Here is a 27,613-nt window from a genome sequence, read left to right as displayed (position 1 = left end):
CTCTCCGCATATGCTAATGCTGTTCCCTGAGCACCTGCGCTTTCTTCTGTCTGCAGATTGTCTTCCTCACCTCTACGCCAGCTTCCTACAGTCTCACCTCCCATCCCTCCTGGCTCTTCTAACCCAGACTTACCTGTTCTTTCCTGAACCCCTACAGACCTTAGGTTCAGAGCCATCTGGTCGGTCCTAAACTTACGTAGCCATTCATTCATTCATTCATTTACTCACTCTGACATCTGTCAGTAGAATCTGGTGGTTACGCCTCTCATACGTGTGGATCCTGGCTTGTTCGGTGTTGAGTGGCAGAGAGCAGGTCGAGCTTCCCAAAGGATCTGTCCTGCGTGTGGGCTTCTCTGAGCAATTACCTCTTGGTGGCTTGCCTCTCCATGTTTCCTAGGACTGGTGCTCCCATGGACAAGAAGTACCAGGGAAGCCATATCTCTTACTGGCTTTTGGCATCTTTCCTTTACTTCCAGTCAGCTTATTCTTTCTCTGGAGGATTTGCCTCTGTAGTGCGCGCCTGCCCCCTTTGCCCCTGTTTGTGCTTTGGTTCCCTTTAGGGGTTTGAGTCTTCTCTCCCCTTCTACCAGGCAAGACATGGGCAGGCAGAGTCCAAGTCTCCTGCCTGTTGTCTCTACCTGCCCCCAGTACCACCTCGTGTTGGTGACAGGCTGCTGGTCCTGTCCCTGGACCCAGTGTGCTCAGACCGGGGTCCTTGGACACCCACTCTGTTCCCGAGCTCTGATCTTGGCTTCCTGGTTGGCTGGATGACTGTCTTGTCTCTGGGTCTTGTTCTCAGAAGCTTTGCAGACAAGGCGAAGCTTCACGTGCTGTTGTTGGAGGGCCTTGTCTCTGTCACTCTGAGGCCCCGGAGGATGGGACTCGGGTGGGACTCCCCGCGGCTGACGCGCTGTCGTGCCTCGCAGGCCCCCCTTCCTTGAAAGGCAGCATTTGACGTTTGTGTGAATTTCTCAGCGGTCTTTGTCTTTTCCTAGACCCTGCATGTTGCGGGTGAGCGTTCCTCAGGCACACGTGGGCAGATACAGCCCTAATTAGCTCACGCTTTGGTGAAACAGCTGCATTTCTCAAGTTGGGGGAGCAGGGTCAGGCCCCCAGGCATCGGCCCCCACTGCCCATCAGCCTCCCTTCCCCAGAGCCCCCAGGCCATCTCCGGGCTGCTCCGCAGACATGAGTGCAGCTGCAGTAGGACAGGTCGGAACCCACCCTGCATATCCTTTCTGGCCGAGAGGCTGCCAAGGGACTCAGAGGGATGAGGGCGCCTTCCATGTTACAGCAGATCTGCTTTGTCTGCTTTGAACCTTGAAGCTGGGGCCTGGTAGGAGAAAGGGTGGGCCATCTACGACTCACGCGGGCCCCACCAGCGTGCCGCTTGGCCAGCTTTTATGGACCCTCTCCCACAAGCAGCAGTGTGCATGCTTTCTTACTGCCCGTGTCCCCTTTACACTGGGTTTTGGACCAGGAGTCAACTCCCTCTGATTTGTCTGCACCCTGCCTCATTTTCCAGGATGCCTCATTTTCCAACCCTGCCAAGGTTGGTGGGGGGAACAGGTGCTTTGGGGTCTCCAGGGAGCTGGGGCCATGCTAAGGTAAGGCAGCCAGAGCCTGGTGGAGACTTGTTGCCCTTTGTGGTCTGTCTGACCTCTGGCCTTGCCCCTCCCCTTGCTACTGACCTCAGGCTTTTTGTGAGCCTGCTGCCTTTCTTCTCTGAAGCCCCGTAAGTGGCTGGTGAGGGAGACTTGACTTTCCTCACAGGCCTAACTACATAGGTCCCTGTGCTTGGCGCTGGTTCCTTAATTGATCACTAATTTGATCTGAGAAAGCAAGGATCCTGCAAAAGGGTGTCTTGCTGAGGTTCCTAGCCGTGTCCCGTGCCTGGCATCCTGCCCTAACGGAGGTCTCACCTTCCATACCCTGCATCCTTTCAACCAGGAGAGCTGTGCCTGAAATGTTTGTTTGAATCCTCATCACTCTGTCTCTAGACCAGATTGGGGAAAGGCGTCCCAGAGGCAGCTCTGGCTTCTGAGTGTTTCAGTTGCTCGTTTGTTGGTTGGCACAATCAGGGTTGTATACGTGTGTTTGTTCATGCATTCCCTACTGCCCAGGGTCCTATGATATGGCAGCTTCTGTGCTGAGCGCTGAGAATACAGCATAGAGAAAATCACAGTAGCGGCTCACAGAATGGAGGTCTGGTAGGGAGGCCCTGGGTTGGTCCTGTTTTCGGATCTGCTCAGGGATTCAGAGGCTCCCTGGACCTTGTGCTTCCTCCTGCCTTCCTCCCATGAGCGTTTACTACATGCTGTGTGTGTGCTCCACCGAGGCGCAGAGAGAAGAGGAATGGGTCCCTGCGCCTACGACCCATGGATACTTGCCCCTCAGTGTGTGATGTTCCTGGGGTGATGGAAGGAGGAGCGCCGCACACGGTTTGGGGAGCACGGAGGAAGCTTGCTATAGGAGGACACTGACGTAGTGCCTTCAGCATCAGAAGGACCTTCAAATGGAAATTGGTGATTTCGCTTCTCAGATCCCCCCAGCCTATTGGCTGCTGAGGAGTGGGAGGCTGGCACGGGCCCTTGGCCCTGTCATCTGTGCCACAGGCCATTGTACAGGTGGATCCACGCTAAGTAATCTGTGTTCTCCATCTAAGTTCCAGCTTGTCCAGAGTGGGAACCCCCCCTTGTGGACAATGTCTCTCCCCAAGGTTCGCTGGTATGGCATCAGCTCCCTACCCACCCCGGTCCCTGGGCTGGGCACAGTGGTTCACCAAGTTGGTGAACAGGTGCAAAGTCATGCTTTCCTCTGCTTTTCCCCCAGCAACCCAAAGGTCCAGGTGGAGGCCATCGAGGGGGGAGCCCTGCAGAAGCTGCTAGTCATTCTGGCCACGGAGCAGCCTCTCCCAGCAAAGAAGAAGGTGGGTTTCTGCTCGCTCCTGCCCAGCCCCCAACACACCCATGGAGCCTGAAAGGCAATGGTCCCTGTCTAGGCTGTGCATGTTACCTTAGGGGACCTGAGTGGCCGCCCACTGGGGAGCGGTCCCACTCACCTAAAGCAGCACAGCAGCATGCAAGGCATCTGGAGGCCTGGGTGCAGTTCCCACGGGGTGGTCTTGGGTCCCACACCCTGGCTTCCTGCCCTGGGCCTCTGTTTGTCCACTGGGTGATGGTAAAGTGTCTCATGTGTCTCCTGGCTTTCCCAGACTTGGGTTCTGGGGTGTAGTTGTACCTAGGGTAGTGGGTGGTGCCAGGAAGAATGGGGGCTGGACTGGGGTAGTTGGCACACTTCTCGCTGCCTTTTGTGGGCCTTGGGACAGGGCCGGCTCTGTGTGGCTCCTCACCGCTCACCTGTCCGGGTCTGTCTCCCCAGGTCCTGTTTGCACTGTGCTCCCTGCTGCGGCACTTTCCCTATGCCCAGCAGCAGTTCCTGAAGCTGGGGGGGCTGCAAGTTCTGAGGAGCCTGGTGCAGGAGAAGGGCACAGAGGTGCTGGCCGTACGCGTGGTCACCCTGCTCTACGATCTGGTTACTGAGAAGGTGAGTGCCCAGGCCTGCCCTAGCCCCCGTCACTTTGCTTTGTGTTTGCTTTTGGCCCTTTGACCCTGGCCCCCTCCCATGTGTCTTCTGTCCATCCATCTCTCCTCATTAGTGAGTGCTCCTGAGAAATGTGCCAGCTCTGAACCAGGCAGGCAGGGATGCTGTGGGGACCCCTCTTCAGGGCCCTGAACCCAGGATTTCTGAGGCATCAGGAAGGAGGTCCTATGGGAAATGACTGCTAAGCTGAAACCTCAGAGCTGATGAGGAGGGAAAGGGCGGGGTGGGGGCCTGGTCAGGGCAAAGTGTGCAAGCCCAGGGGTCAGCGAGATTGAAGGCCAGAAATAGCCAGGATCAGTCCTTCGTGGAATGAAAGGTCACGTGGCTGAAGCGTAGGGTGGGGTGATGAGCAGTGGGATGGAGCAGCTGGGTCTGGGAGCTGTCATAGTCACAGCAGACAGGAAACCAAGAGCCAAGGGCGGGAATGATGTTGAATCTTAAGATTCTGGAAACCTGGAGTTGCCTCCTCTGGGAGCTTTGGCTCTGGGCAGGGGCTCAGAATGGCTGCCCTGGAGGGGCCCCAGGGAGCCCAGGTGCTTGCCTCCTGGGAAGAGACTTGGTGTCTGGCCCACTTTGGTCTTTGTGAGCCTAAAAAGTGTCTTAATTAAGGAGAGTACAACCAGCCAGGCCTGGATTCGTAGTTCAGCTGCCGCAAAGAGCATTGGCAGGGCTCTCTCGGCTGCCTGTCTCGGATCACACTCTCCCTGGAACAGCCAGACTGTGGATTGGTGGGGCAGTGCTAGGCCGCCACTGCAACCAGTGCTGAGTGTCTGAGACTGGGGTGCCCAGCCCTCCTCCCTGCCTCTCCCCTGCTCTGCGCACCCCTCCCCCAGGCCTCAGGCAGAGGGTTGGGGTTGTCCATCGCTGCTTCTCTCTGTCAGCTATTCCTTTTCTGTGGGCTCGTCCTCTCTTACTCTCTCTTCCTCTCTTCCTCTCTTCCTCTCTCTCTCTCTCTCTCTCTCTCTCTCTCTCTCTCTCTCTCTCTCCCCCACCCCCACCTTCTTTAAGCTTCAGAACCCCGTTTCTCAGAACAGCAGGCAGCCATGTAGTGCTCACATCCACTTAATAAGGCCGAGCACAGCTGTCCTGGGAGTGGACCAGTGAGCCTGGAGAAGGACATGTACATTGACTGCCATTTCCCAGGAGAAACTGATCTCTTTCCTCTGGAGCCTCAGGTGTCCCTTTGCTGGCCCCAACCCTAGCCTGGTGGGCGCTGACGTCAGCTCATCCCCAGAGAGTGACCAAAGCTGCCCTGAGTCAGCCGGCCCGGGAGCCTGCCTCTGAGGCTTGGGGTGCTGTGAAGATCAGGGAGGGCCTGGCATTTCTCTGCAAACAGTACAGAGACAGCCATCCCCCTGCAGTTAGAGAGCTTCAGGACAGATCAGCCGTACTCTATGCTGGAGGACTTAGGGCTTCTGTGTTCTTGTGGTTCCTCAGAAAATGTGAAGAACTAGGCACACTGGGGATGGGTCCAGAGCCCCCTGAAGGTGGAGGTGTGTCAGGAGTGGGGAGGTAGTGGCTAAACTGGAGGATTCCCCTGGATTCCCCCTTCCCAGACCACTGCTCCTGCAGAGAGGGGGTGCCTGCCTGTGGTCGGCAGCCATGTCCTCTCGTGCTTCCTGGAGCTGCAGAGCCACAGGGTGACCCAGCCGCTGGTCCCTTCCACAACTGGTGACTGGGTGTGTGCCTGTCTGACGCTGTGCCAGGTCTGTGGTCCCTGCCCTCCTGGTGCTTCCAGGCAGACACTTTTCAGAGAATCACCCAGAGCATGTAGGCCTCGGAGGCTTATGATCAGAGCCCCAACTTCTTTTGGGGAGTCAGGAGCGTTGCTGAGATCTGAAGGGTCAGGTTAACTGAGGAGTCAGGTTGGGTTCGAGTGTACTTGAAGTGGGAGCTGCCCCTACAAGGGCCCTGGGGAAGAGGTCGTGTGACAGGTGCCAGAGTGAGGGTGTGTGTGGGGACGAGGCCAATGGCAGGCAGGGGCAGATCCTGGAGGGGAAGGGATTTACTGTTTATCATCAGAAACGCCCGTTGGGAAGGGTTCGGGGCCGGGCATCACTGTCTGCCATCAGAGGACAGGGGGAAGCAGGTTGGGAGCGGGAGGCAGTGGACTGAAGAAGTGCAGAGGGGAGCAGGGCACGTCGGCCGAGCTGGGAGCGCTGGGATGTTTTGGAGGTGGAGCTGGCAGGACGCAAGGATGAGGTCAGAAAAGGACTACCATATCCCTCTTAGCCTTTCCTGTTCCAGGATGCTGACCCTGCTTCCTCCACCAGCTCCAGTGGGCCCCCAGGCCATCAGGTGGGCCCTGATCTTTCCCTGGGCCTCCCTGTTGCCTTCTCTGTCCCCTTCATGCCTCATTCTCTCCTGGACTTCGGGTGAGACTCCTTCTTTCTTCTTGTAGGTATGTTTAGTACGGCCCATAGGGGACATTTCCAACCCTCCGACCGTCCACGGCTGCATTGCCTTCCTCTGACGTTTGAAACAAGCTGCTAACTTGTTAGGATTCAGGTGTTTCCTTTCCTGCCTCTGGCAGCCTGGCAGGATGGGTTCCCGCCATATTCTGCTGATAGGGCTGGGTTTCTGCTCTTTACAGACACAGGCCAGGTATATAGCTTTCCGAACTGCCCAGATCCTCAGCGTGAAGGCCACCCTCCTCGGAGGGACGCCCAGGCCTCTGTGTGTTCTGTGCCCATCGACCAGAACAACCTGCCATTCTTCTTACACAAGGTGGGCCCCGGCCTGCTGCTGCGTCCCTCAGTGTGTGGACCCTCCACCACGTCCACTTGGACAGCTCCCACTTACCCCTCAAGACTTGGAAATGCCATCGTCCTCTGTCCCTTGTCCCTGACTCCTCCGAGGGCGCAGGTCAGTGGTAGCAGTGCTGCTCACCAGCTGGTCTGGCTAACGTTTGCGGAGGTGTAGGCGGTGTGTGGTAACTGGTATTGAAGCGCCATCATCGGGTGTGGCTGCATGTTCATACTCGTGTTGAGTCCCCAGCTGTCCTGAGAGGTTATGTCATCTCCATGTGAGAGATGATGACGTTGGACCTTGAGGAGACTAAGTGCCAGCCCAAGATCATTCAGCTCTTAGTGATGAAGCAGGAATTTGAACCCAGACTGTGCCTCCACACTACGCTGCTGGACTAAATGTGTCATGCTGGTTAGGAATTACAGTAGTACCTCGGTTTTCGAACATTTCAGTTGACGAACGCTGTAAACCTGGAAGTAAATGCTTCGGTTTTCAAACACTCCTCGGAAGTCGAACGTGTCACGCGGCTTCCGCTGAGTGCAAGATCCTGAGGCCCAGCTGTCGGCTGTTTTCGAACGTTTCAGAACTTGAACGGTCTTCCGGAAAGGATTACGTTCAAAAACCGAGGTACCACTGTGTTCAGTTAATTTTTATTCTCCTGTTAGACCCTGAGCTCCTTGAGGGCAGGGACCATGTCTCCATCTTGGCTTCTCCAGCATCTGGCACATTACACAGTTGCTTTGATGAGTGGATGGATGGACAGATGGGTGGATGGGGCAGCATGTGTGAAACCGTGAACCCCGCTGGCCTCCCATGAAAGGCCTTTGAGACCCCAGGGGATGAAGAAAGAGGGTGTGAACTGTCAGCCACGTGCCTTTGCCTCTGAAGGGCAGAGCTGACTGCTCTCTCTTTCCTCTCCTCCCTCCCCACCCCGGCACCTGGCAGATGTTTGCCGAGGAGGAGGCCGAGCTGACCCAGGAGACGTCCCCAGAGAAGCTGCAGCAGTATCGCCAGGTACAGCTCCTGCCGGGCCTGCGAGAACAGGGCTGGTGTGAGATCACTGCCCACCTCCTGGAGCTGCCTGAGCATGACGCCCGCGAAAAGGTGCTGCAGACGCTGGGTGCCCTCCTGGCTACCTGCCGGGACCACTACCATAAGGACCCCCAGCTCAGCAAGATGCTGGCCAGCCTGCAGGCTGAATACCAGGCTCTGGCCGCCCTGGAGCTTGCAGATGGTGAGGACGACGGCTACTTCCAGGACCTGCTGGGCTCTGTCAACAGCTTGCTGATGGAGCTGAGATGAGGCCGCCCCCAACACCGGGACGGGACTGGACCGCTTCTAGTAAGGCCGAGAGGCACCAGCTAGGGAGGGTTCTTCAGGGGACAGCAGGCAGGAGGGAGACTCCCTGCTGGGGCCTGGGCGTCATCTGGGCAGTGCTGGCTTGGCCATTAAATGGAGGCATGAATGCCGTTGTGTGTCTGTCTGCTGTGAGTCTGTGCACAGTCCTGGGCTCGTTAGGTGGGTCGCGGCTGGCAGGCCCAGAAGGCCCTTGGTGACATGCTGTATGGTCAGCCCAGGGCATCCAGTAACAGGCCTCATAGGAGTGGTCTGGGCGCAGGAGTTGGAAAACTTCGGGGCCCAGCTTTTACCACCCAGTAAGCTCTGTGACCTTGGGAAGTCACTTAACTTCCTGAGTCTGTTTCCTCATCTGTCAAAGAGTTGTGCCATTAAATGACAGAAGATGTGCAAAAGGGCTACCCCAGTGCCTGGCACCTGTGCTTGCCTGTCCCCCTACCCCACTATGAGGTGGGGGGTCTAAGGATTATCTCACGGCCCCCTCTACCTTGTGCTCAAGTAAAAGCTTCGAGGCCATTGGCCTGGCAGAAGCCTGAGGGCATCACCACACGCAGTGATGGGCTGGGCTAGAGTGATTGGTGCTGGGGCTTGGGTGGTGGAAGGATGCCGGGGGTGGCTTGCTGCATTCTGGAGGCCCTTGGGTGTAGGCTCCCTCCGGGAGAGGAGTGACCTGGCTAAAGCTGGTAGTGGGAGCCCATGCCTGCCTCTCTGTGCCCTTGCCCCTCTCCTGTGTCCATGCTGAGCTGGGCAGAGCCCAAGGAGGGCTTGGAGGCGGGGGCAGCGGAGCCTGGCAAGTCCCGGCGCCCACCCCAGAGAGACTGGGAGCCTGCTGCAGGTTGCCACGGCAACCCCAGCTCTGGGCCTTCCTGATTTGGATTCTGGTGCATTTGTTTATCAGCCTTTCCCAATGCACCCAGAGGCTCATTCCTGCTGCTCAGGCAGCCCCTCCCAGCCTCCGTATAGAAATCTTCTCCTCCTGGCCTTGCGTATAGAAATCTCAGCTTCACTGAGCTCAGGCCAAACTGAGGCCCAAGGAAACTTGGGATGTAGTGAGAGGCTTACTCCCCTGCAGTCCGTTTGCTCAGCCTCAGACCCTCTGCTGCCCACCTCATGCCACAGCACATAGGAAGCTTGGAGAGAGTTGTTGCCTGCACAGAGCCCTCCCAGAAGGTCAGGAGGAAGCAGGAACCTGTTTCACCAGGGTAGGAAGCCTCGGGGCTCAGGCAGAGTGGGGATCACGCCCAAAGTCTTATCAAGTGTTGGGTACTGCCTCACAGTCTTTAAAATTTCTCAGTAGCCTTCAAAGTACATTTTACAGATGAGAAAATCATGGCTCAGACAGGCTCAGTGATCCACCTGAGGTCACACAGCTTGTGAGTGGCAGGGGTAGGATTTGCTGGGCTGACCATGCTGTAGAAGCTTGAATGTGCAGCTCAGAAAGGGATAGTGTTTAATTTGACGGCAGCGGTAGGAGGGCAGAGAGGAGGTGCTGGGACCTGCCTGGCTAAGGCCAAGATCAAGAGTCACTTTAAAGATGGGCTCAGCAGGCTCTGCTGGTGGATTTGAGAATGGGGGATGATGCGGCGTGGGGGATGCTGGGAGATAGGAGACGTGGGTTTGGGGCTGAGGGTTGTCTGGGTCTCGTCCTGGCAGAGGTGAGAGCTGAGGCTGTGGGAGCAGGTGCCTCCAAGCGAGGGCTGGCAGAGATGTGAGGAGCCGCAGAGGAGGGTTTGTGAGGTCCTGAGGTGCTGTCAGCAGGCAGGGGCCCCCAGAGCCCTCGAGGCCTCTAACCACCAGGGTCTGATGTGGGAAATGGAAAGGGGTCCCCTTGGAAGGAGTTGCACTAGTAGAAGCCTAATTGACCTTTTCTACCCTCTGGGATGCTATAGAAAGGGGACTTTGGGCCATGAGCTCTTGGGGTGTCCTTGGGGCCAAGGACAGAGCATTTGGGGGCCATGGTGAGGGAAGCCAGACCAGAGCCAGGCTGCTGAGCCCACAGGCTGGGCAGCGGGACTGCTGCTACCCTTCTCCTCACTCCACACGCTCACAGACAGGGCGTCAGGGACAGAGACGTTTGGTCTGCAGTCTATTCTCATTGGCCTCATCTGGGTTCATCCTGGGCCTGACTCCCTTGTCTTGGGCCCTGTCGCAGTCTCCGAGGAGACAGGCAGCAGTGTGAATCAGGGCTCGGCTCAGGCTGCTTAAGTGTGGGTTCTGGTTCCACCACTCAGTTCATCATTGATTGTTGTCTGCAGGTCCAGAAGGAGCCCTTTCTCTGCCTCTCCTTGGGTGCCGTCCTGGAAACTGTGGTCAAGGAGTGTGACCTGGGCTCGAAGTTAGGCAGGAAATGGTAATGGGGGGTCATAGCCACTGGAACTTGGGGGTGATGTGACTTCTTCCTGCCAGGACCTGCAGGCTGCTTCCTCTTCTCCCACACCCGTCACATGGTGGGGCCACAGGGCTCTTGGCCTTATGGCAGGGACGGGCTGAGAGATGTTACCGGCCGACTCCTCGTAGGTCCTGGCTGGTTGGTGGTTCTCTGATCCTCAACTGGACTGATCCAGGCCCTCCACGTGGGAGGGTGACAGGGAAGGGAAGTGGGCTGGTGGTCCGTGCTCCCCACCCCATCCCTCAGCAGGCTTGGTTTTTATTAATTCACTTATTTATTCATTTGTTGATTTAAATGATATTTATTGAGCACTCACTCAGTGTTAGACTTCAGGATTCTGATATTAGTAAGTCACAGGACCCGGGAGCACAGTCTGGTGGGGGAGGCAGTTGCAACGTGACATGTACTGTGATGGAGAAGGCCTTGGTCAGTTGGAGCCGAGAAGACCCCTGACCTAGAGGGAGGGCAGAGAAGGCCTCCCAGAGCTGGTGGTAGCCAAGCTGAAACCTGAAGGATGCTGGGAAAGCATGCCAGGTGAAATGGGGAAAGGGTTTCAGCCCTAGGAAGATACAGGAAGGACTGAGGTGAGACAGAGTGGTCCATTTAAGGAACCCACAAGTTCACTGTAGCTGGAAGAAGTGATGGGGGTGAGGGGCCAAGTGGCCCAAGGTAGAGCTACAGGGTCAAGGGGAGCACGTTCTCCAACGCCTTGTCAGCCTTGCCAAGGAGCATGCCCTGGCGCTGATGGAGTGGCGAGCCAAGGGGAAAGTTTTGGTCATTCTTCTGATTGCTATTCTTTCTTTCATTCATTCATTCATTCATTCATTCATTCATTCATTCACTCATTCACTCACAAAAGAAGTCTGATTAAGGACTAACTAGGAGCCAGGCACTGTTCTAGGGCATGGAGTGAGAAGTACCAAAGAGGGGCAGACCATGAGAAATAAGTATATAATATGATGCGAGGCAGTGAGTGCTAAGAGCTGTGAGGAAACATAAAGCATGAGAAGGGGTACAGGGTGTTAGAGAAGGCCGCACTGATGAGGTATATATAGAGTGAACAGAAGGAAAGTAAGGCTGTGAGCCATGTGGGGATCTGAGGAAGTGCTTTGTGGACCAAGGGAATAGCAGAGGCAAAAGTCCTCAGGCAGGAACACGGTGGGGGTGTTGGAAGAAAAGCAAGAGTCAGTAGAAGGGAGAAGAGAAAGCTGCAAGGGGAGGGCAGGTCTTAGCAGCTATTGTAAGGATGGGAGCTTTTTCTTTGTGATGGGAGCCATTGGAGAATTGTAAGGGCAGGAGAGACTCGATGTGACTAACATTTTAACAGAATCTCTTCTGTTGCTGTGGTGAGAAGAGACGACGCGGGGCAAGGACGGAAGCAGGAGCCCAGTGCAGGGCCTACGGCCCATGAGGTTTGAACCAGGGGGTGGGGATAGAGAACGTGGTGCGAAGTGCTCCAACTCCAGATATGCTGTGAAGATGGAGCTGTGAGGACGTGTTGCTTGCTGCACGTGGCATGTGAGGAGAGTCAAGAATGAAGCCTCACTTGGGGGCGTGAGTGTTTGGAGGTGCTGTTGGCAGAAGTGGGCGGGGAGAGAGTAGGGGGAAAGATTGAGACTTTATAGTGGACGTTGTTTTGGACGTGTTTGGTTGAGACATCAGTTGGATATTCAGGCGGGGGTATTGACTAGGCAGCTGGAGAAAGAGGAGCCCAGGGAAGAGGTCACATGTGAAGAGAACCGTGGAAGCACTGTGTGCTGGGCCCAGCTCCTAGCGGCCTGCCAGCCATGTGGCTCTCAGACAATTGCAAGCTTGTTGGTAACCACAGCCATTATTAAACATCGAATTATATAAATTTACGATTAATATATTTAAAAATCCGAGGTAATTTTTAAAAACTAGTAAAAGAAGAGCAAATTAAACACCCAAAAAAGCAGAAAAGGAAATAATAAAGAGCAGAAACCAATAAAATTGAAGACAGGAAAACTAGAGAAAAATCAATGAAATGAAAAGATGGTTCTTTGAAAAGAGAAGACACCAACATCAGGAATTAAAGAGGGGATATCACTATAGGCTTTACAAGCATTGAAAGGATAATAAGATAATACGATGAACAAACAACTCAAAGTCCATAAATTTGACAACTTAGAAGAAATAATGGTCCAATTCCTTGCAAACAGTCTTTCACTGCATTAGTTTTCTATTGCTGCTGTAACAGATTAGTATGAGCTTAGTGCCTAAAAATCACCCAAATTCATAGGTCAGGAATCTGACAGTTTTCACAGCCCGAAAAGCCATCTAACGGGCTGACATTCCTTCCTGTCTGCTCTGAGGGTGCACTTGCTTGCCTTTTCCAGCCTCTAGAGGTTTCTCATGTTCCTGGGCTTAGCGGCCCTTTCTCCATCTTCAGTGGCCACAAAAGCAAGTCAAGTTCTCATATGACATCACTTCTGCCTACTTTTCCACTTTAAGGCCTGTTGTAATAACCGGGATAATCCAGCATAATCTCCCGATTTTAAAATCAGCCGATTAGCAACCTTAATCCCATCTTCAACTTTAATTCCCTTTTGCCACGTAGCATAACATACTCACAGGTTCCAGGGGATAGAATGTGGACGTCTTTGGGGAGCCATTATTCTGCCTCCTACAAATACAAGCTACCAAAATTCAAGAATGATAGATAACTTGTATAGTCTTAAAGAAATTTAATTCATAGTTTTAAACCTTCCCACAAAGAAAACTGCAAACCCAGATAACTTCACTGGCAAATTCTACCAAATAATACCAGTTCTACACAATCGCTTCCTGAAAATGGAAGAAAATACTCTCAAATTCATTTTAAGAGGCCAATATTACTCTCATACCAATACCAGGCAAAGATAGTAAAAGAAACAACTCTACAGACCAACACCCCTCATAAGCATTGAGGATGGGAGGTATTGGGGAGGGGAGATCCTGGAGGCTGTAGTAAGGACTTTTAGATTTTTCTCAGGTCCCTACCAAAATCCTCAATGCAGAACTCAACAGAATACTAGCAAATCAAATGTAGCAATATATACAAGGATGCTACATCATCACCAAATGGAGTTTATCCTGGGAATGAAAGGCTAGTTCAACTCAATTTCCATATTAACAGACTAAAGAAGACAAAGTCACATGATCATTTCTATAGATACAGAAAAAGCATTTGACAAAATTCAGTATTCATTCATAATAAAAACTCAGCAAATTAGGAATAGAAGGGAACTTCCTTAACCTGACGAAGGGAAACCACATAAAAGTCTACAACAAACATCAAACTTCATGGTCAAAGACTGATTTCTTTTTCCCTAAGATTGGAAACAAGGCAAGAACACTCACTCTTACCTCTCCTTTTCAGTATTGTACTGGAAGTCGTGGGCAGTGCAGTAAGGCAAGAAAGTGAAATAAAAGGCATACAGATTGAAAAGAAGAAATAAAACTGTCTCTGTTCATAAATGACACAGTTGTCAATGTAGACAATCCCATGAAATATACAAAAAATCTTCTACTAACAATGCGTTTATCAAAGTCACGAGAGTCAGTGTACAAAAATCAATTGTATTTCTTTATACTAGCAATGAACAATTGGAAATGAAATTTAAATGAAAGAAATAGATCTAGAGATACGCACTGAGTTCTTGGGTTGGAAGACTCAATATCGTTAAGATGTCAGTCCCCCCAAATTGACCTGTAGATTCAGTGCAATCGCAGCAGGAATTTTTCAGATATCAGGAGTCTGATTTGAAAGTTTATATGGAAACGCAAAGGAATTAGAATAACTAAAACAATCTGGAAAAAGACCAGAGTTGGAGAACCCGTGCTCTCTGATTTTCAGACTTACTACAAAGACTGTTGTCATCAAAACATTGTGGCATTGGTCAAAGAGTAGACTCACAGATGAATGAATTGCAATAGAGTTCAGAAATAAACCCATGCAAATATAATTAATTGATTTTTGACAAAAGTTCAAAGACACGTCAGTGGAGAAATGATCATCTTTTCAATAAGTGGTGGTACGACTGGACAGCCATATTTTAAAAAAATGAACTTTGACCTATATCTGTCATCTTATACAAAGTTTAACTCAAAATCAATCATAGGCCTAAATGAAAAATTTGTAAACTTTCAGAAGAAAACAGGAGAGAAATCTTTGTGACCTTGAGTTTGACAGTTCTTTTGGTACAACAACCAAAAGCACAATTACTAAGGTAAAAATTTGATAAATTTGACTACATCAAAATTATAAACTTGTTCTGTGAAAGAAATTAAGAAAATAAAGGACAAGTCACAAACAGGGAGAGGAATATTTGCAAATCACACATCTGACAAAGGATTTGTATCCAGAATATATTAAAAATCTTCAAAACTCATTAATAAGGAAACAGTCAATCCCCCCTCAAAAAAGGCAGAAGATTTGAAGACATTTCACCAAAGAAGAAATATAGATGACAGATAAGCACATGAAAAGATGCTCGGCATCATTAGTTGTTAGGAAAATGCAAATTAAAACCACAATAAGGAGTGGCTGGTTAGCTTACTTGGTTCGAGCACGGTTCTAATAACACCAAGGTTGCCGGTTCGATCCCCTCATGGGCCACTTAAAAGCAAAACAACAAAAAACGAAAGAACCACAATAAGACACTACTTCATGGTTGAATTAAACCTATGAAGTGGTTGAATTAAATTAAAAACCTAAAGAAGCAGAAAGCCTGACAACACCCGATGCTGGTGAGGATGGAGAGCCACGGGACCCACACCTGGCCGGTGGGAATGCAGAAGGATGCAGCCACTATGGAGAATAGTCTGGTAGTTTCTTACAAAGTTCAACATAATACCGTACAACATGACAGTCCCACTCCTAGGTATTTACTTAAGAAAAATGAAAATCTATGTTCGACTGCTTATATCAACTTTATTTTGGGAAAAAACAAACCACCTAGAAACAATTCAAATGTCCGTCATCTGGGGATGGGTAGACAAACCCCGGTACATGTGGTTGCTGCACAGAGCGCCACGTGGGCATCTCCAGGGCGTTATGCTGGTGGAATGAAGCCAGACACAAAGACTGCATACTGGGATTCCATTTCTAGTCCATTCTGCAAAAGGCAAAACTACAGGGGAAGGGTTTTGCCAGGACTCAGGGTAGGGGGGCGTTTCCACTATGTTGGGGCAGCACAAGGCACACTTTGGGGGGTGCTGATGGAACTGTTCTGTATCTTGATTGTGGTGGTGGGTTACACAACTCCATGAATTTGTCAAAACTCACAGAATTGTGTACCAAAAAGTGAATTTTACTGTATATAAATTTAAAATGAAAAATTTTAAAGGTAATAAACACTAAGAACTCATCCTTTCCTAATTACTTTACAGTCGACCATTACCTGTGCTCTTGAGATTACTTATGTCTGTTGTGTCTGGGTGGTGGAAACACTACTGACGGCGCCCCTGTGCTTCTCTTCGCACTGGCACCTTCCAGCCACGTTGGTGGCTGGATTTCTGCTATGTGATGTGGTGGGAGTGTTTACACACTGGGAACTGGGAAATGCTGCAGATCAAGGCTTAATGTATTGTTTTGTTGAGTGTCTAGACTTAAAGTGATGAAGAAATGTACTAATGCCAATTAAACTTAGAAGTTTGTCATCCATAGACAGCACAAAAACTTGAGGGAATTTTCTTACAATATTTGACAACTATCATCTATCTGGTTTAGCAAAAAAGTCACTCACTGAAGAACAAGTGAAATTCCAGCAGACGTTTTTGTTTCGTCTTCTTAAGCGAAGTATCAACCAGCATTCACGTCAGAACCAGACTCGTTTGTCAGTTGCAACCAGAGGTTGGCTATGGATGCAGGAGTTCAGCAAAATCAGTGAAAGCCTGTGACAGTCAGTTGGCTTCATGGGATTTACAGTAAAGACTATTGTGTATTTTGTTATTTTTGAATTGCATACAATTCCTTTATAGAAATGCATGTATGTATATGTATGTATGTCCGCCCCTCCCAACCCTGCCCTACAAAGCTGATTATTTCCAGTTGCATTGACCAGCGTCACCATGGCGTGGGAGTCATTGCAGACAGACGACCAAGGTCTGCTGCCTGGACCCACCTCAGCATTAGAGGTCAGAGCCTGAGCTGGTCAGGAGATGGACAGGGACCAGGGAAGGGCGTGCCGTGGACGGATGAAGCAGCCACCTACGTCACATGCTCCTCACAGGAGGACTGGACAGGTGAGCTGGACAGGGGACGGTGCAGGAGGGCAGTGGGGTCTGAACACACATCCGAGGGAGACATGGACTCAAGCTTCTTGTATTGTCTTCTTTTTAACTATGGGATCTATCAGCACATGTCTTCTATGCTGATGAGAAAGATCCAGGAGGAAAGAAAACTTGGCAAGGCAGGAAATAAGAGGGGAGGATGGTGGGGCAGAATCCTTGTGTAATAGGCCAGGATCCAGTGACAAGCCAGGGGGCAGCCTTAGCCAGGGACCTGGATGGTTCCTGCATCCTAACAGGCAGAGTCCTGAGGAGCTGGTGCAGGGCTGGGAGCGTGAGGGAGTTCCCAGCTCGGCAAAGGCTGAGGGGGCGGGGGGTGGGCTGGTGAGGGCACAGGCCCCTTGTAGAAAGGATGGGGGAACCTGGGGCCTTTAGAGGGACGGGATCTGGAAGCTGGGAGGGCGTGTTGGGCTACTTGACTGGGAGCTGTGTGACTTGGGTGAGAAGCTTCACCTTTCTGAATCAGTTCCCTCAGCTGTACAGTTTGAGGGGCAGTAATAGTGCTGACACCTCAGGGGGTTGTGGGTAAAGGCCTGACATGGGCTCTGGGTGCGCCTAGCACATGGCAACTCCTGTCCTCCTTCAGTGGAGAGGGACTGGCCTGGGTGGAGAAGCCGTGAGGATTATGGTGGCAGAGGTGAGGTGGGGCCTCTGAAGTGTGTGCCCAGGGGCCCTGGGAGGCGCTGCAGGGTGGTTAGCAGGGCAGGGAGGAGGGCAGCTGCTGCCAGTGTGGAGAGGAGAGCTGGGCTCTGCCGTCCTGTGTGCATGTAGTGGCCATAGGTGTGAAGAATGGCCAAGCCCAGGGTGCCAGGCTGGTGAGGTGCCATCAATGAGGGAGCTGGCCAGGCCTCACCCAAGGGAGGTGTCCCCAAGGGTCATGTCTGCCCTGGCTGGGAAGCCCAGGGAGCCCGTTCCTTAGTAGGCGGCGAAGGGGCAGGATTGAAGACCCCAGGTCACGGTGAGGCAAGTCCCTGCTGCTCAGCCAGGCCCTGCTGCTGTAGATCGCATCCCTGAGGACAATGAAGGATTCCTGGATTTGTGGGCAGGGCCGCTGGTGCCCCCTCAGTGGCCTGCTTTTTGCCTTCCAGTATCTTTTGATAGCTTAGTTTAAATCAATGAAGGGTTTGAGTGGTTTTAAAACTATTTCTCAAGCACGTGCCAGGCCCTTTGCTGGATGAGGGGGTGAGCAAGACCGAGGTTTTCTGTGCCCCAGGGGAATGTGGGTGAGCCCTGTGAGGGCTGGCGCTGTAATACCACGTGCCATGGCTGAGGGCCAGTGTTTCCAGCCATGGTACAGGATGATTTAGGTGACACATGAACATTTATTAAAGAGTTATTTTGATGTTTATTAGGAAAAAATGTAACTAGCACATCAAACATGATTTCACAGATATTGCTTAGGAAGAGGCGAAGTTAAACAAAAGTTAGTCTTTTTAAGTAAATAATATTCAGGTTGGGATGACGATATGGCAAAGGTGAAGACCAGAATATGCATGTGATGGGCTCATAGGGAGAACACGGGGTCCACAACCGCTTCCAGGGGGCAGTGTGGGTACAGAGGTCAGGGTCACAGTGCCAGACACATAGCAGACTCACTCTCAGGCGGGCGGTGGGCAGCTCCAGACAGAAGGCTTTATGCAGAGGCTTGACTCTTTAGAAAATGTTTTTGGAAGATTCCTTTGCTACTGTGTAAAGAATGGAGAATGGATGTTGCAGGCTGATGTAGGCGGTTTAGGAACTTTCCAGCAACCCAGCTGAGGGGTTGCCATGGGCCTTGGCCTCTGCTGGAGGGAAGTGGATGGGTGGGGGAGGTGGCCTGGTTGGGAGCTGGGCACTGCTGGGTGCTGGGCTGGGAGCAGCAGCTGGGGACAGATGTGGATTTGGAACTCAGGCCTGGAAGACAATTTTGGAATGTGACAGAAGGCAGCACAAGCCATGAGAATGTCCCCGACTCAGCATGGATCCTGAGTCAGGGGGTTGGGCGTGTAGAGGGAGGCCCGTCCCATTGGAGACCCCTGGGGTAGCTGTTCACTCAGTGTCCTGGGCCTTGGAGAGTCACTGATGAACAAAATAAAGACCCCCACCCGTGGAGCTTACGGGAGAAACACAGGGACCTGTAAAGCAGTTCTGTGCTACGATGACAGGGCAGGGTGAGGATTTATCAAAGGTCTTTCTGATAGGGGCACTTCTGACAAGATGCCTGAAGTCCGTCCTAAGAAAGCACAGGGTTATCATTGGGGACAGTGTGTTCCGGGCAGTGGAAGCACAAGTGCAAAGGGCGAATGACAAAGAATGGTGAGGGTAAGACCAGAGAAAGCTGGGAGACCATACCATCACTTAGGACTGGCTTTTACTGGGAGATGGAAGCCACTGGAAGGTTTGAGCGAAGGAAAATGACACGATCAGACTTGTTTTATAGAGATTTCTTGTGACTGTCATGGGAGTGGGGTGTGGGGAGCAGGATGATTGGGGAAGCCTGGTGGGAGGTTACTGTAGTCCAGCCAAAGTGATGGTATATCGCTGTTGAAATCAGGTTTTAAAACCACCACTGTGGCTTCCCTCTGCTTGCTGTTCTCTAGATCATTCACTACCACGTGTGAGCTGCTGTATGGGGAGGCCCGCGTGGCCCGGAACCGAGGCCTTCTGCCAACAGCCGTGTGAGGGAGCCTGGAAGCTGGTCCTCCATCCCAGCAGCCTCACGGGAGACCCCGAGGCAGAACGTCCCACCAAGCGGCCCCTGGGCTCCAGACCTTCAGAAACTGAGGTAATAAATATTCTTTTTGGGGCAATTCGTAACTAATATGATGACCAGGTGATAGATAATAAACAGAAGTGGTGAGACGTAGTTGGACCTGGCACACAGTTTCAAGATAAGAATTTGGATAGGTCAAGTTTGTGACATTTATTAAGACTTCCATGTGGAGAGCTTAGGAGGCAGGCAGCTATAAAAGTCGAGTTCCGGGAGAAGTCAGCATTTGGACAGAACTTAAAGCTGGGAGTCTGGTTAAGATCGGGAGAGTGAGTAGATCAGAGAAGAGCCCAGTACTGAGCCCCGGGGAGGCACAACTTCTAGCTACTCGGCAGAGGAGGAGCTCGCAGCAAGGCAGACAGAACCAGAGGGAGGTATTCTGAAGTGGGGAGCTTCCAGGGAGGGAGTGTTCACCGGGCACTTGTTGGGCGAGGCAGGTAAGATGGAGACGAAGAGCCACTCCACCCAGCTGTGGAGGACGGCCCGGAACAGGGTGGACGGACGCAAGCTGACTGGAATGGCAGAATGGAAGGAAGGAAGAAGGGACAACTGCACACATTTCTTGAGGGTGTTTTGTGTGAGGCAGGGGAGGGACGTGGAGTTAGGAGGGTTTCTATTTTGGAGGCAGCCATTGTCATGACCTGGTTGTAAGCTGATGGGAGCATCCATGGAGACTTCAAAGATGCCTCCAAGGTTTTGACCTTTCCTTTGAAGTGTGGACACATGGACTCCTTGCAGGGCTGGCCAGGCAACACTGTCCCAGAGGCAGAGGGACACTGGGAGCGCCCAGAGCATGGCGGATGCCGATGTTTCTTGTAGAATTGGACTCTACTGGAAGGCAAAGAAAAATGACTTTTGGCTTCCTAGACTTGGTTTCATCGTGGACTTTATTGGGAAAAGTTAGTGTAAAAAACATTCAAATTCATAAAATTTAAATAAGACAGTAAAATTATACCTTGTAGCTATAGTAATCGGTATAGTAATCACAAATAAGGTAAAGTCTAAATTATTGCCTAAGCAAACACTATTTTGTCAGGCTTCTGTTGCAAGCCCAAGGCAGGAAACATTGAATTATTAGAAGTGAGCCCAATGATGCATTTGCTGAAGAAAGGGAAAAAAAGCATGTTCTGATTACAGCATCACAACTTTAGCCTGAAAAAAGCAACTTTATTAATATGTCCTGCAGCAGAGTACATTAGTAATTGTAACCATGCATTAAAATTCTTATGTCATAAAGAGAATAATCAGTTTTCTTCATGATACATTGTTTTACTGAGTTTCATGTGGTTTGTCCCTCTCAGGACCCTCTGGGAACGTTCCCTCTCCGGGGACAGCCACCTAAGACACCCAGGTTTCTTACTCTGGGTCATCTTTGGTCATTTAACACCAGCCAACCTGCTGGGACCCAGAGCTGATGGAAGCCCCCTCCCCAAAGGGTGAGTCAGCTACTTTTCTCTCAAACCTTAATGCCACACCAAGAGAACGGGCATCACAACTTGGTCAAGAGTGTTATTAACAAGTTAATGTAGGATTCTCTTTGGTTATGGGATTTTTCTTTTTATTTAAGCTTATAAAAAATATAGCTAGAAATATGTTCCTGAATCCTAAAAGTATTTGTGACCGACTTAAACACAAATATGTCCTTACAAAAATCACCACCTGGCCAGGTTTAAAATCTGCCTGTTTCTCTGTGGAATCTGACATCAGTGTTCTATTTAGCAAATACAATTGAGTGAAGCACAGTGACAGCTGTGAGAGCCCGAGAGGGGGCAGCGGGCGGGGCCGCCTTAGATGCTGTCCATGGCTTTGAACTCGCTGAGGGCCTGCACGGGGTTCACGTGCTTCTTCTGAGATGCCCGTTTAATCTTGGTCTGTGTCTCGTCCTGCTTCTCTCTCTTCACCAGGGGCTTTTTCTCAGGCGCCTTCATCTTCCACGACACAGCTGGGAGGTTGAGGGAAGCCATCCCCTGGGACTTCTGATATTTGGTGGAGGCTACGTAGGACGCCTTTACCGTCTGCACCACGGCGTTCATCAGGTTCTTGGCGGCCTGGATCAGGGACATGGCGCTGTCCACCTAGGAGGCATAGACATGGGCGGTGAGGAGCACAGGCCTGCCCGCCAGCCCCGGGGTTGCAGCTGGAGGCAGCCCGACTCCTCCCCCTCCAGAACAGCGCGGGTGGTTACTGAGTAGCTCTCCCGGGGCTGGCTGCTCTTATCCAAATCCCTTGAAAACGCCTGTGTTTCAGATCTTTTGAAGAAGAAAAGGGAGCAGTAACAAATCATACGGCATCTGTCCTGCCCCGACCCCTCAACAAGTTGAAGGAGGCGCAGCCTCTTCCTGAGCAATTGCAGAGCTAATGACAAGCAGCCGCCATAGACAGAAGCCACCGCTTTCCGTCAGGCCCAGGGACACTGGAGCAGGTGAGCAAATGGTATCAGTATGAACAGTTTCTCTGAAATTCTGTGCGATTAGCAGAAGCCATGGGAAAGCAGGGGAGCTCAGCACACCCAGCAAGACCACCTCTTTGTCCTGCCCAGGTGACAAGGGGTCCAGAACTGTGACGTGGTAAAGACATAAGGAAAGAGCTACTACTCAGGCACTGGAGGGGTGGAGGCGATTTGAGAACCTTGCTCTGTCATTTTGCAATTTTTGAACAGCCTCAATTCCTGCCTGGGGGAAGAAACACCAGATCAAGTGCTTTTTGCCAGTGAGGGGCCAGCCCTGTACTGCACCCAGCTGTCTGCCACCCAGCAAGCTAACAGCTGCCGGTCAGCATGGAGCAGCCCATTGCGGCCCTGGGCCTCCACGGCCTGAGAAGGAACCTGAGGGTTTTCCAAGCACACGTCCCCAGTCAGGGCAGGAAAGAGTGGGGGTGGGCAAAGGCCAGCACATTCCCTTCACAGATGAAACTTACCCCGGAGACGACGAGCTCCCCACCCAGGTTCTGGACCTCGGCCTTGACTTTGCTGCAGATGTTGAGCTGGTGGCAGTAGAGGGCGATGCGTTGCAGGTAGGCCAGCAGGTCCTGCTTGCAGGCGGAGTCTGGGCACTGCGGGGAGAGCAGGCTTAGACCCAGCCTCCAGGGAGGGCCCAAACACACCCACCCCCAGGAGCGGTTCTCAGCCACACAGGTTGCCAACAGGCTCCCTCTCTTGGGCCCAGGTCCCTGAGGGTGAGAAAATGCCTCAGCAAGCAAGAGCTTGGTTCTGGAGAAAAGACAGAGTGCTCTGAGCTGGGTACTAGCCATCCCATAGCTCTTCTGCTCAGAGGTGCTCTACACTGCAAACACCTGATGAAAAGAGTTTACTTCAGGCCAAGATGGAGGATCAGTAACTCAAAGCAAGAAAAAGAGCAGCTGAGGACCGTGAGGTCTTGACCGGTCACAGGGAAACTCAAGGGTGGCTGCTGCCCAACTGCCCAGGGCTGGGAGGCTCCCGAATCAGGGCCGGCTTAGGCTTAGGCTTTCCCCGGAGGAGGACACACAGAGCCCCTGCCCAGTGGGCACAGTGAGTGAGAGGGTGGTAAACCCGCGGCCAGGCAGCCGTGCTGTGCTAAGAAGCTGCAGGAGCCCAGCAGAGCCGTTATCTGATTTGCGTTTTAAGATGATCATATAAGATCATGTTGGCAGCTGAGAGGACAGTGTAGTGGGGAGAGGCCATGGAGGTCTGGCCTGAGTTGGTGACAGAAGCGGGGAAAGGCCTGGATGATGTCAGGATTCGTGGCGCCAGCTGAAGCTCCAGGGGTTCAGTATGGACTCCATGAGAGGGCAGTCGGGGTGACCGCTAACTGCTGTCCCCCAGCCTGCAGCCCTGGTGCAGCCTGGGAGGCAGACACTTGAGGGGAGGGGTCAGAACGGCAGAGAAGAACTAAACAAACATTGCACGGATTACATCCTAGGCCTCTCCTGATGCAGCTCTGTCATAACCAAAGCCCAGCGCACAGCTGAGGAGACACCTGGGAGGAACCTACAACAGTGTCTCCAAAAATTTAAGTCTTGGAGCATCGAGGAAAATGGAAACTTCCAGGAGATAAGAATCACATTTCCTGACATATCAATCAATACAGGGAAGGTTTACTGAAGGCTGGGTCGTTGAGAACCTGCAGTGCTGAGACGTAAACGTCTGTCCCCAACTGGTACATTAGCCTTTCAAGGTACTAGCCAAATGCACTCCTAATTCTTCTATGAAATAAATCCACTAGAGGTGCTCATACACGTGGTGTCAGAGCTTGCAGAAGCAGTGCCTACCCAGAGCTGAAGTTCTGAAGAAAACAGAGAGCGAATAAACCAGTCAGCAGTAGAGGCTGGTTTTAGCTGTCAGTCATGGGAAGATCTCAGGAGAGACACACCTGCTCCAGAGATGTATTCTAAGGCAAACTGGGCTGCCTCCTAGGGCTTGTCAAAGAAACAGGAATTCAGAAATCCTTAAAAGTCTAAGAATTAACAGTCTGAGAGATGAGTGTTGTGTCCCGTGAAAAATATTATTGTTGCTGAGACCCAGGATGAACATAGAGAGCCCCACGGCAAGTGTGTCACTTACATGGTCCGCGATGGTACGGCCAAGCTTATCCATCCTGGATCCTGCCTCAGCAATTTTCTTGGCGGCACTGATGACATCCGATGTATTTTTGAGTGGTCCTTTACCTCTGAAAGGAGAACAAGGGTCACTGTCGATGGAGGGGGCGGAAGACAGAAGAGGCGACAGCGCCGCACGGGCCTGCCTGTCTGAGTGCTCACCGCGTGAAGTCGGTCATCTCCATCATGATCATGCACATCTGCTTGGCCAGCACGATGATGTCGTTCCCACTGTCGTCCCATTTGGACACTTCAGCATCCAGCTTGCTCTTTTCTTCCTGGAAGCTGGCCACCTGTTCCGCAATCTTTGCTTTCTGCTCTTGAGGGAGCTGAGCCATGATCGCCTGAGAGCAGAAGCACAGAGAGCTCTTCCATGTCAGGGAGCATGACATTCTCACAGTGCGTTAGCCGAGAACGTGTCCACCGAGCAATCCACGGCAGAGGCAGGATAATGCTTTAAAAGGTTTCATTTTGCCTGAAGGGCCACTTTTGCTCATTTTGCGTAGAAGCTTATGGCAGCCTGAATTTCCAACCCACTTTCAAGAACACATTTTAATGTGGAGGAAAAAACAGTGTGAGGGGTAGAAGACTAATGTGGAAGCTCCGTGATCACACTTGTGCAGGGACAGAATCTGCTTAATTGGATTCTTTAAAAATTTCATCCTGTCTCCGGCCCCGGGGAGCGGAGATGAAAGAAGGGTTAATGCACGGAGCCCTTTCCCTGGTGGGCCCTGCACGAGCATCTCCTATGGCCACAGTACATCGCCAGCTTTTCAAGGTGAACTGGAAGTGGTTTTAGAACGTAAATTTTAAGGAAGGCAGAGAAGCTGCTGAGGAACACACATTTTATATTTCAGTGGCATTTAAACTTTATCAAAGCAGCACCTGGAGGCCTGCTGACCCTCCGCTCCTCCCCATTCCGCTTCCCAAAGTGCTCACGGCCGAGTGTGGCCTAGAGCAGGGCTGCACTCACTGTTCAAAATGATTTCTGAGAAGTGAAAAAAGAGCCCTTAGAAATATTTCTTGGTGTCCTCCCAAAAACAAATGCTACTGATTGAAGATTTAATGACTCAAATGAATGCAAGGGCTCTGACGGATTTTCTTCAATGTACCACTGTTGTTTTTTTAACCCATGAATAATGAAATAGTTCATACCCTGGTATCATTGAGATGGGCAAAAACAGCAACCTTTTCCGATTTCACTCTCCTTTTAACAAACATTGCATTGATTACACCCTAGGCCTCTCCTGATGCAGCTCTGCACAGACCAAAGCCCAGCGCACAGCTGAGGAGACGCCTGGGAGGAACCTACAGCTCAGACTAGCAGGTGCCGCAACTTAGGTTCCCTTGCGTCCTACTGCCCGAGAAGAGAGGGAAAATGGGGTTCTTAATACTAAGAGCTTTTTCTTTTCTAGGAAACCAAGCACTGAGAAGGACAGGGAAGGTCCATAGACGCGATGAACTGACTCCTTACCCGTGCGCTCTGGCCGGCTATCAGCTGGTCGTCCTCTGTTTGGACACTTGTCCTGCTTCTGACGTCAAAGTCTTCCGTCTCGAAGTCAGAGTCATCCAACTCCTCGGGGGTCTGCACCAAGAGAGGGAGACCAGGAGTCACACACCTGGGCCTGCTGTATGGATATCCAAAAGCCTAGTTTCACGTGCAGTGTTCCAACAGGTGAGGAGGCTACAATCGTTCACTGTCTGAGACCTGCTTCACTGATGCACAGGCGGGGTGCTCGTCCAACAAACGGCAGGTGAGGGCACCACACCAGCATGTCCTAAGGGGCCTGGGTGCCTTTCTGGGGGTGGGGCGGAAACTTCTACCACTGAGCCAGGACTCTGACATAAATCTTTTCCCTTTTTTTTTTATAAACATTTTATTTATTTTAAGTGTATTTTTCCAGGACCCATCAGCTCCAAGTCACGTAGTTGCTTTAATCTAGTTGTGGAGGGTGCAGCTCACAGTGGCCCATGCGGGGATCGAACCAGCAACCTTGTTGTTAAGAGCACCACGCTCTAACCAATTAAGCTCACTGGCCGCCCCAATTAGTACTTCTTAATGTACTTCTCTAACAGCTACATCCTAAGACAAAGTGAGAACTGTCTGAGTATAAAAGGTACTATATTGAAAAACAGAGGTGTTTTATACAACAGTAAGCAGACCCTTACAACAGTCCGCATTTCTGACCAGAAGAAAATTAAGTGGGTTAAACAATACTGGGCCTTCCCTTAGGGCACCAAAGGCTGCTTGGAGGAAAAAAAAATAGGCAACCTATTTTTATGTTATTTTTTTTACTTTGATAAAAGGAAGAAAGAATGTGGCTGGTATGGTCTGAGTACCAAAGGGACTGACAGTAGCCTTAGCTCTTTAATTATGAAATAAAATTCTTATTTTGCACAACCTCTAGCCTCTCGTGATTAGCTGCTGACTTGAAACAAATGCAAGTTCTCGGGCCGGGGCAGCAGGCAGAGCAGCTGCGGTTGGCTTTTGGCCAGCCTGCCTGTGACAGGAGGGCAGTGAGGCAAGGCCCTCGCCCGCACCAGGACCGAGTCCAGCCCCAGCCCGTGCTGTGAGGCTCCAATGAGAGGACACGTGAGAAGGCACCTGAAACCACCCAGAGTACCTTGGGTTTGTACACATGCAAAGGCCAGGCCTGGCTCTCCGTGAGACAAGGACAGTGGGAGTCGCACGAGATACCAGTGAGCACGTCCATGGAGACCCTGGCAAAACCCCACGCTACCACTGCCCACTGTAATCCTTTGCCACCTGGAAGAGGAATCCAAGCCACCTGCCTGCTCCCAGGATGTGGTTTCCCAGAACACTACCTGCCTCCCCAAAACGGGAGGCTGGAATTTGCAAGCATCTCCTGGAGCGCATGCACTTGCAGCCACTTAAATCCCCAAAGGTGTTAACTCCTCTCTATCATTAAGATACATTTTATTCTATTTCTAGGTGTCAGCATGGAAAGAACTCAGCAGAGAAAGAGCTGCATTCATTACCACTGGTATCTGCGACCCAGAGACCTCTTCACACCCCTGAGATAATGGCCCCTAGGTTTAACCCTGTGTTCAACCAGGCCAGGCATCTGTTGAACATGGGCTCTTCTTTAGCACAGCAGCAGGGATGAAATAAGCAAAAGGCTCCACTTGCTCCCTGTACCCCCAACATGACCAGGTGATCCAGGGCCTGTAGGAACAGCCAGCAGCCAATCCTTGAACAGTTTCTTTCCTCCTCACCCCAGAGACAGTGCAGTTTTGCCCAAGAGTTTCTACACTGCATACAACATGAGTCTAGGCTGACGCGAGTGCCTTAGAAGTGGCCTCTGTTTCCAGGTGACAATCTGGCTAGGTTCTGCAGGCTGTCAGGCTGAGGGGAAATAGTGGGTCAGCATCCCTGCCAACCTTGGGAGGTCTGACTAGCAGACCATGAAGGTGTAAATGAAACTCCCCTGACCCCAGACTGACAGCATGGTGGGACAGCCACGTATGCAGGGGCCAGCAGGCATCGCGCTCCGACTGCCTGCTCCACAGCAAGGGCAGGGCCTGGCCCTGGGGAATGGGAGTGGCCTTGGGGAGTTAGGCGCAGGGCAGCATGTGAGGGGTCACTGCTACGGGAAGGGCAGCTGTGAGCCAGGCCCAGCACCCAAGGGATGCATCATGGAGGGGCTGTAGCGTCTCAGAGCCTGTTTCTTGACGCCGATCCAGGAGGGGCCTTGGGCTTTCTCAGAAGAGCAGGTGGCACTTCCATTCAGCTATGGTTCGAGGGCCGTGAACACCATGGAGGGCTGTCAGTCCCTCACCCTGCACACTGGGGATCTCCTATCCTGCCTGCCGCCTGCCCCTCTGAACAGAGGGGTGCTCCTTGTGAAGAATAACTTCAATCTGCACTGTGCCTGTCTCTG

At 51.7% G+C, this 27,613-nt stretch overlaps 2 protein-coding genes and 1 long non-coding RNA gene across 6 annotated transcripts in view; 2 read left to right on the top strand and 1 right to left on the bottom strand.

Moving 5' to 3' along the window:
* SIL1 (SIL1 nucleotide exchange factor) overlaps positions 1-7,816 on the top strand; it is a 183,322-nt gene extending 175,506 nt beyond the window's left edge. Inside the window, exons 8-10 of the mRNA XM_033095908.1 lie at positions 2,833-2,929; positions 3,382-3,546; positions 7,297-7,816. Coding sequence (XP_032951799.1) covers positions 2,833-2,929; positions 3,382-3,546; positions 7,297-7,653 — 619 coding nt within the window. The 3' untranslated portion in view covers positions 7,654-7,816. The remainder of the gene's footprint in view (positions 1-2,832; positions 2,930-3,381; positions 3,547-7,296) is intronic.
* Positions 7,817-20,005: 12,189 nt separating this feature from the next.
* Positions 20,006-27,613, bottom strand: part of CTNNA1 (catenin alpha 1) — a 229,159-nt gene continuing 221,551 nt past the window's right edge. For 2 of the 3 annotated variants that reach the window (XM_033095903.1, XM_033095902.1), the window contains exons 14-18: positions 25,186-25,296; positions 23,874-24,055; positions 23,677-23,782; positions 22,053-22,187; positions 20,727-21,211 (exon numbers count right to left, since the gene is read on the bottom strand). In XM_033095903.1, coding sequence (XP_032951794.1) covers positions 20,924-21,211; positions 22,053-22,187; positions 23,677-23,782; positions 23,874-24,055; positions 25,186-25,296 — 822 coding nt within the window. In that variant the 3' untranslated portion in view covers positions 20,727-20,923. Of the gene's footprint in view, positions 21,212-22,052; positions 22,188-23,676; positions 23,783-23,873; positions 24,056-25,185; positions 25,297-27,613 lie in introns of all 3 variants that reach the window. The other variant, XM_033095901.1, reaches the window with a different exon arrangement.
* Positions 21,094-25,261, top strand: LOC117016547 (uncharacterized). Of its 2 annotated transcripts, XR_004421925.1 has the most exons (4): positions 21,094-21,233; positions 21,384-21,558; positions 24,952-25,038; positions 25,127-25,261. It is a non-coding gene; the product is annotated as an uncharacterized LOC117016547 (long non-coding RNA). The 2 variants fall into 2 exon arrangements; XR_004421924.1 differs by having other exon boundaries at positions 21,219-21,558.

Source organism: Rhinolophus ferrumequinum, chromosome 24 (genome assembly GCF_004115265.2).
Source record: "Rhinolophus ferrumequinum isolate MPI-CBG mRhiFer1 chromosome 24, mRhiFer1_v1.p, whole genome shotgun sequence".
Lineage (NCBI taxonomy): Eukaryota > Metazoa > Chordata > Mammalia > Chiroptera > Rhinolophidae > Rhinolophus > Rhinolophus ferrumequinum.
The sequence above is the reverse complement of the archived record's forward strand: the minus strand, read 5'-3'. Positions and strand labels throughout refer to the sequence as shown.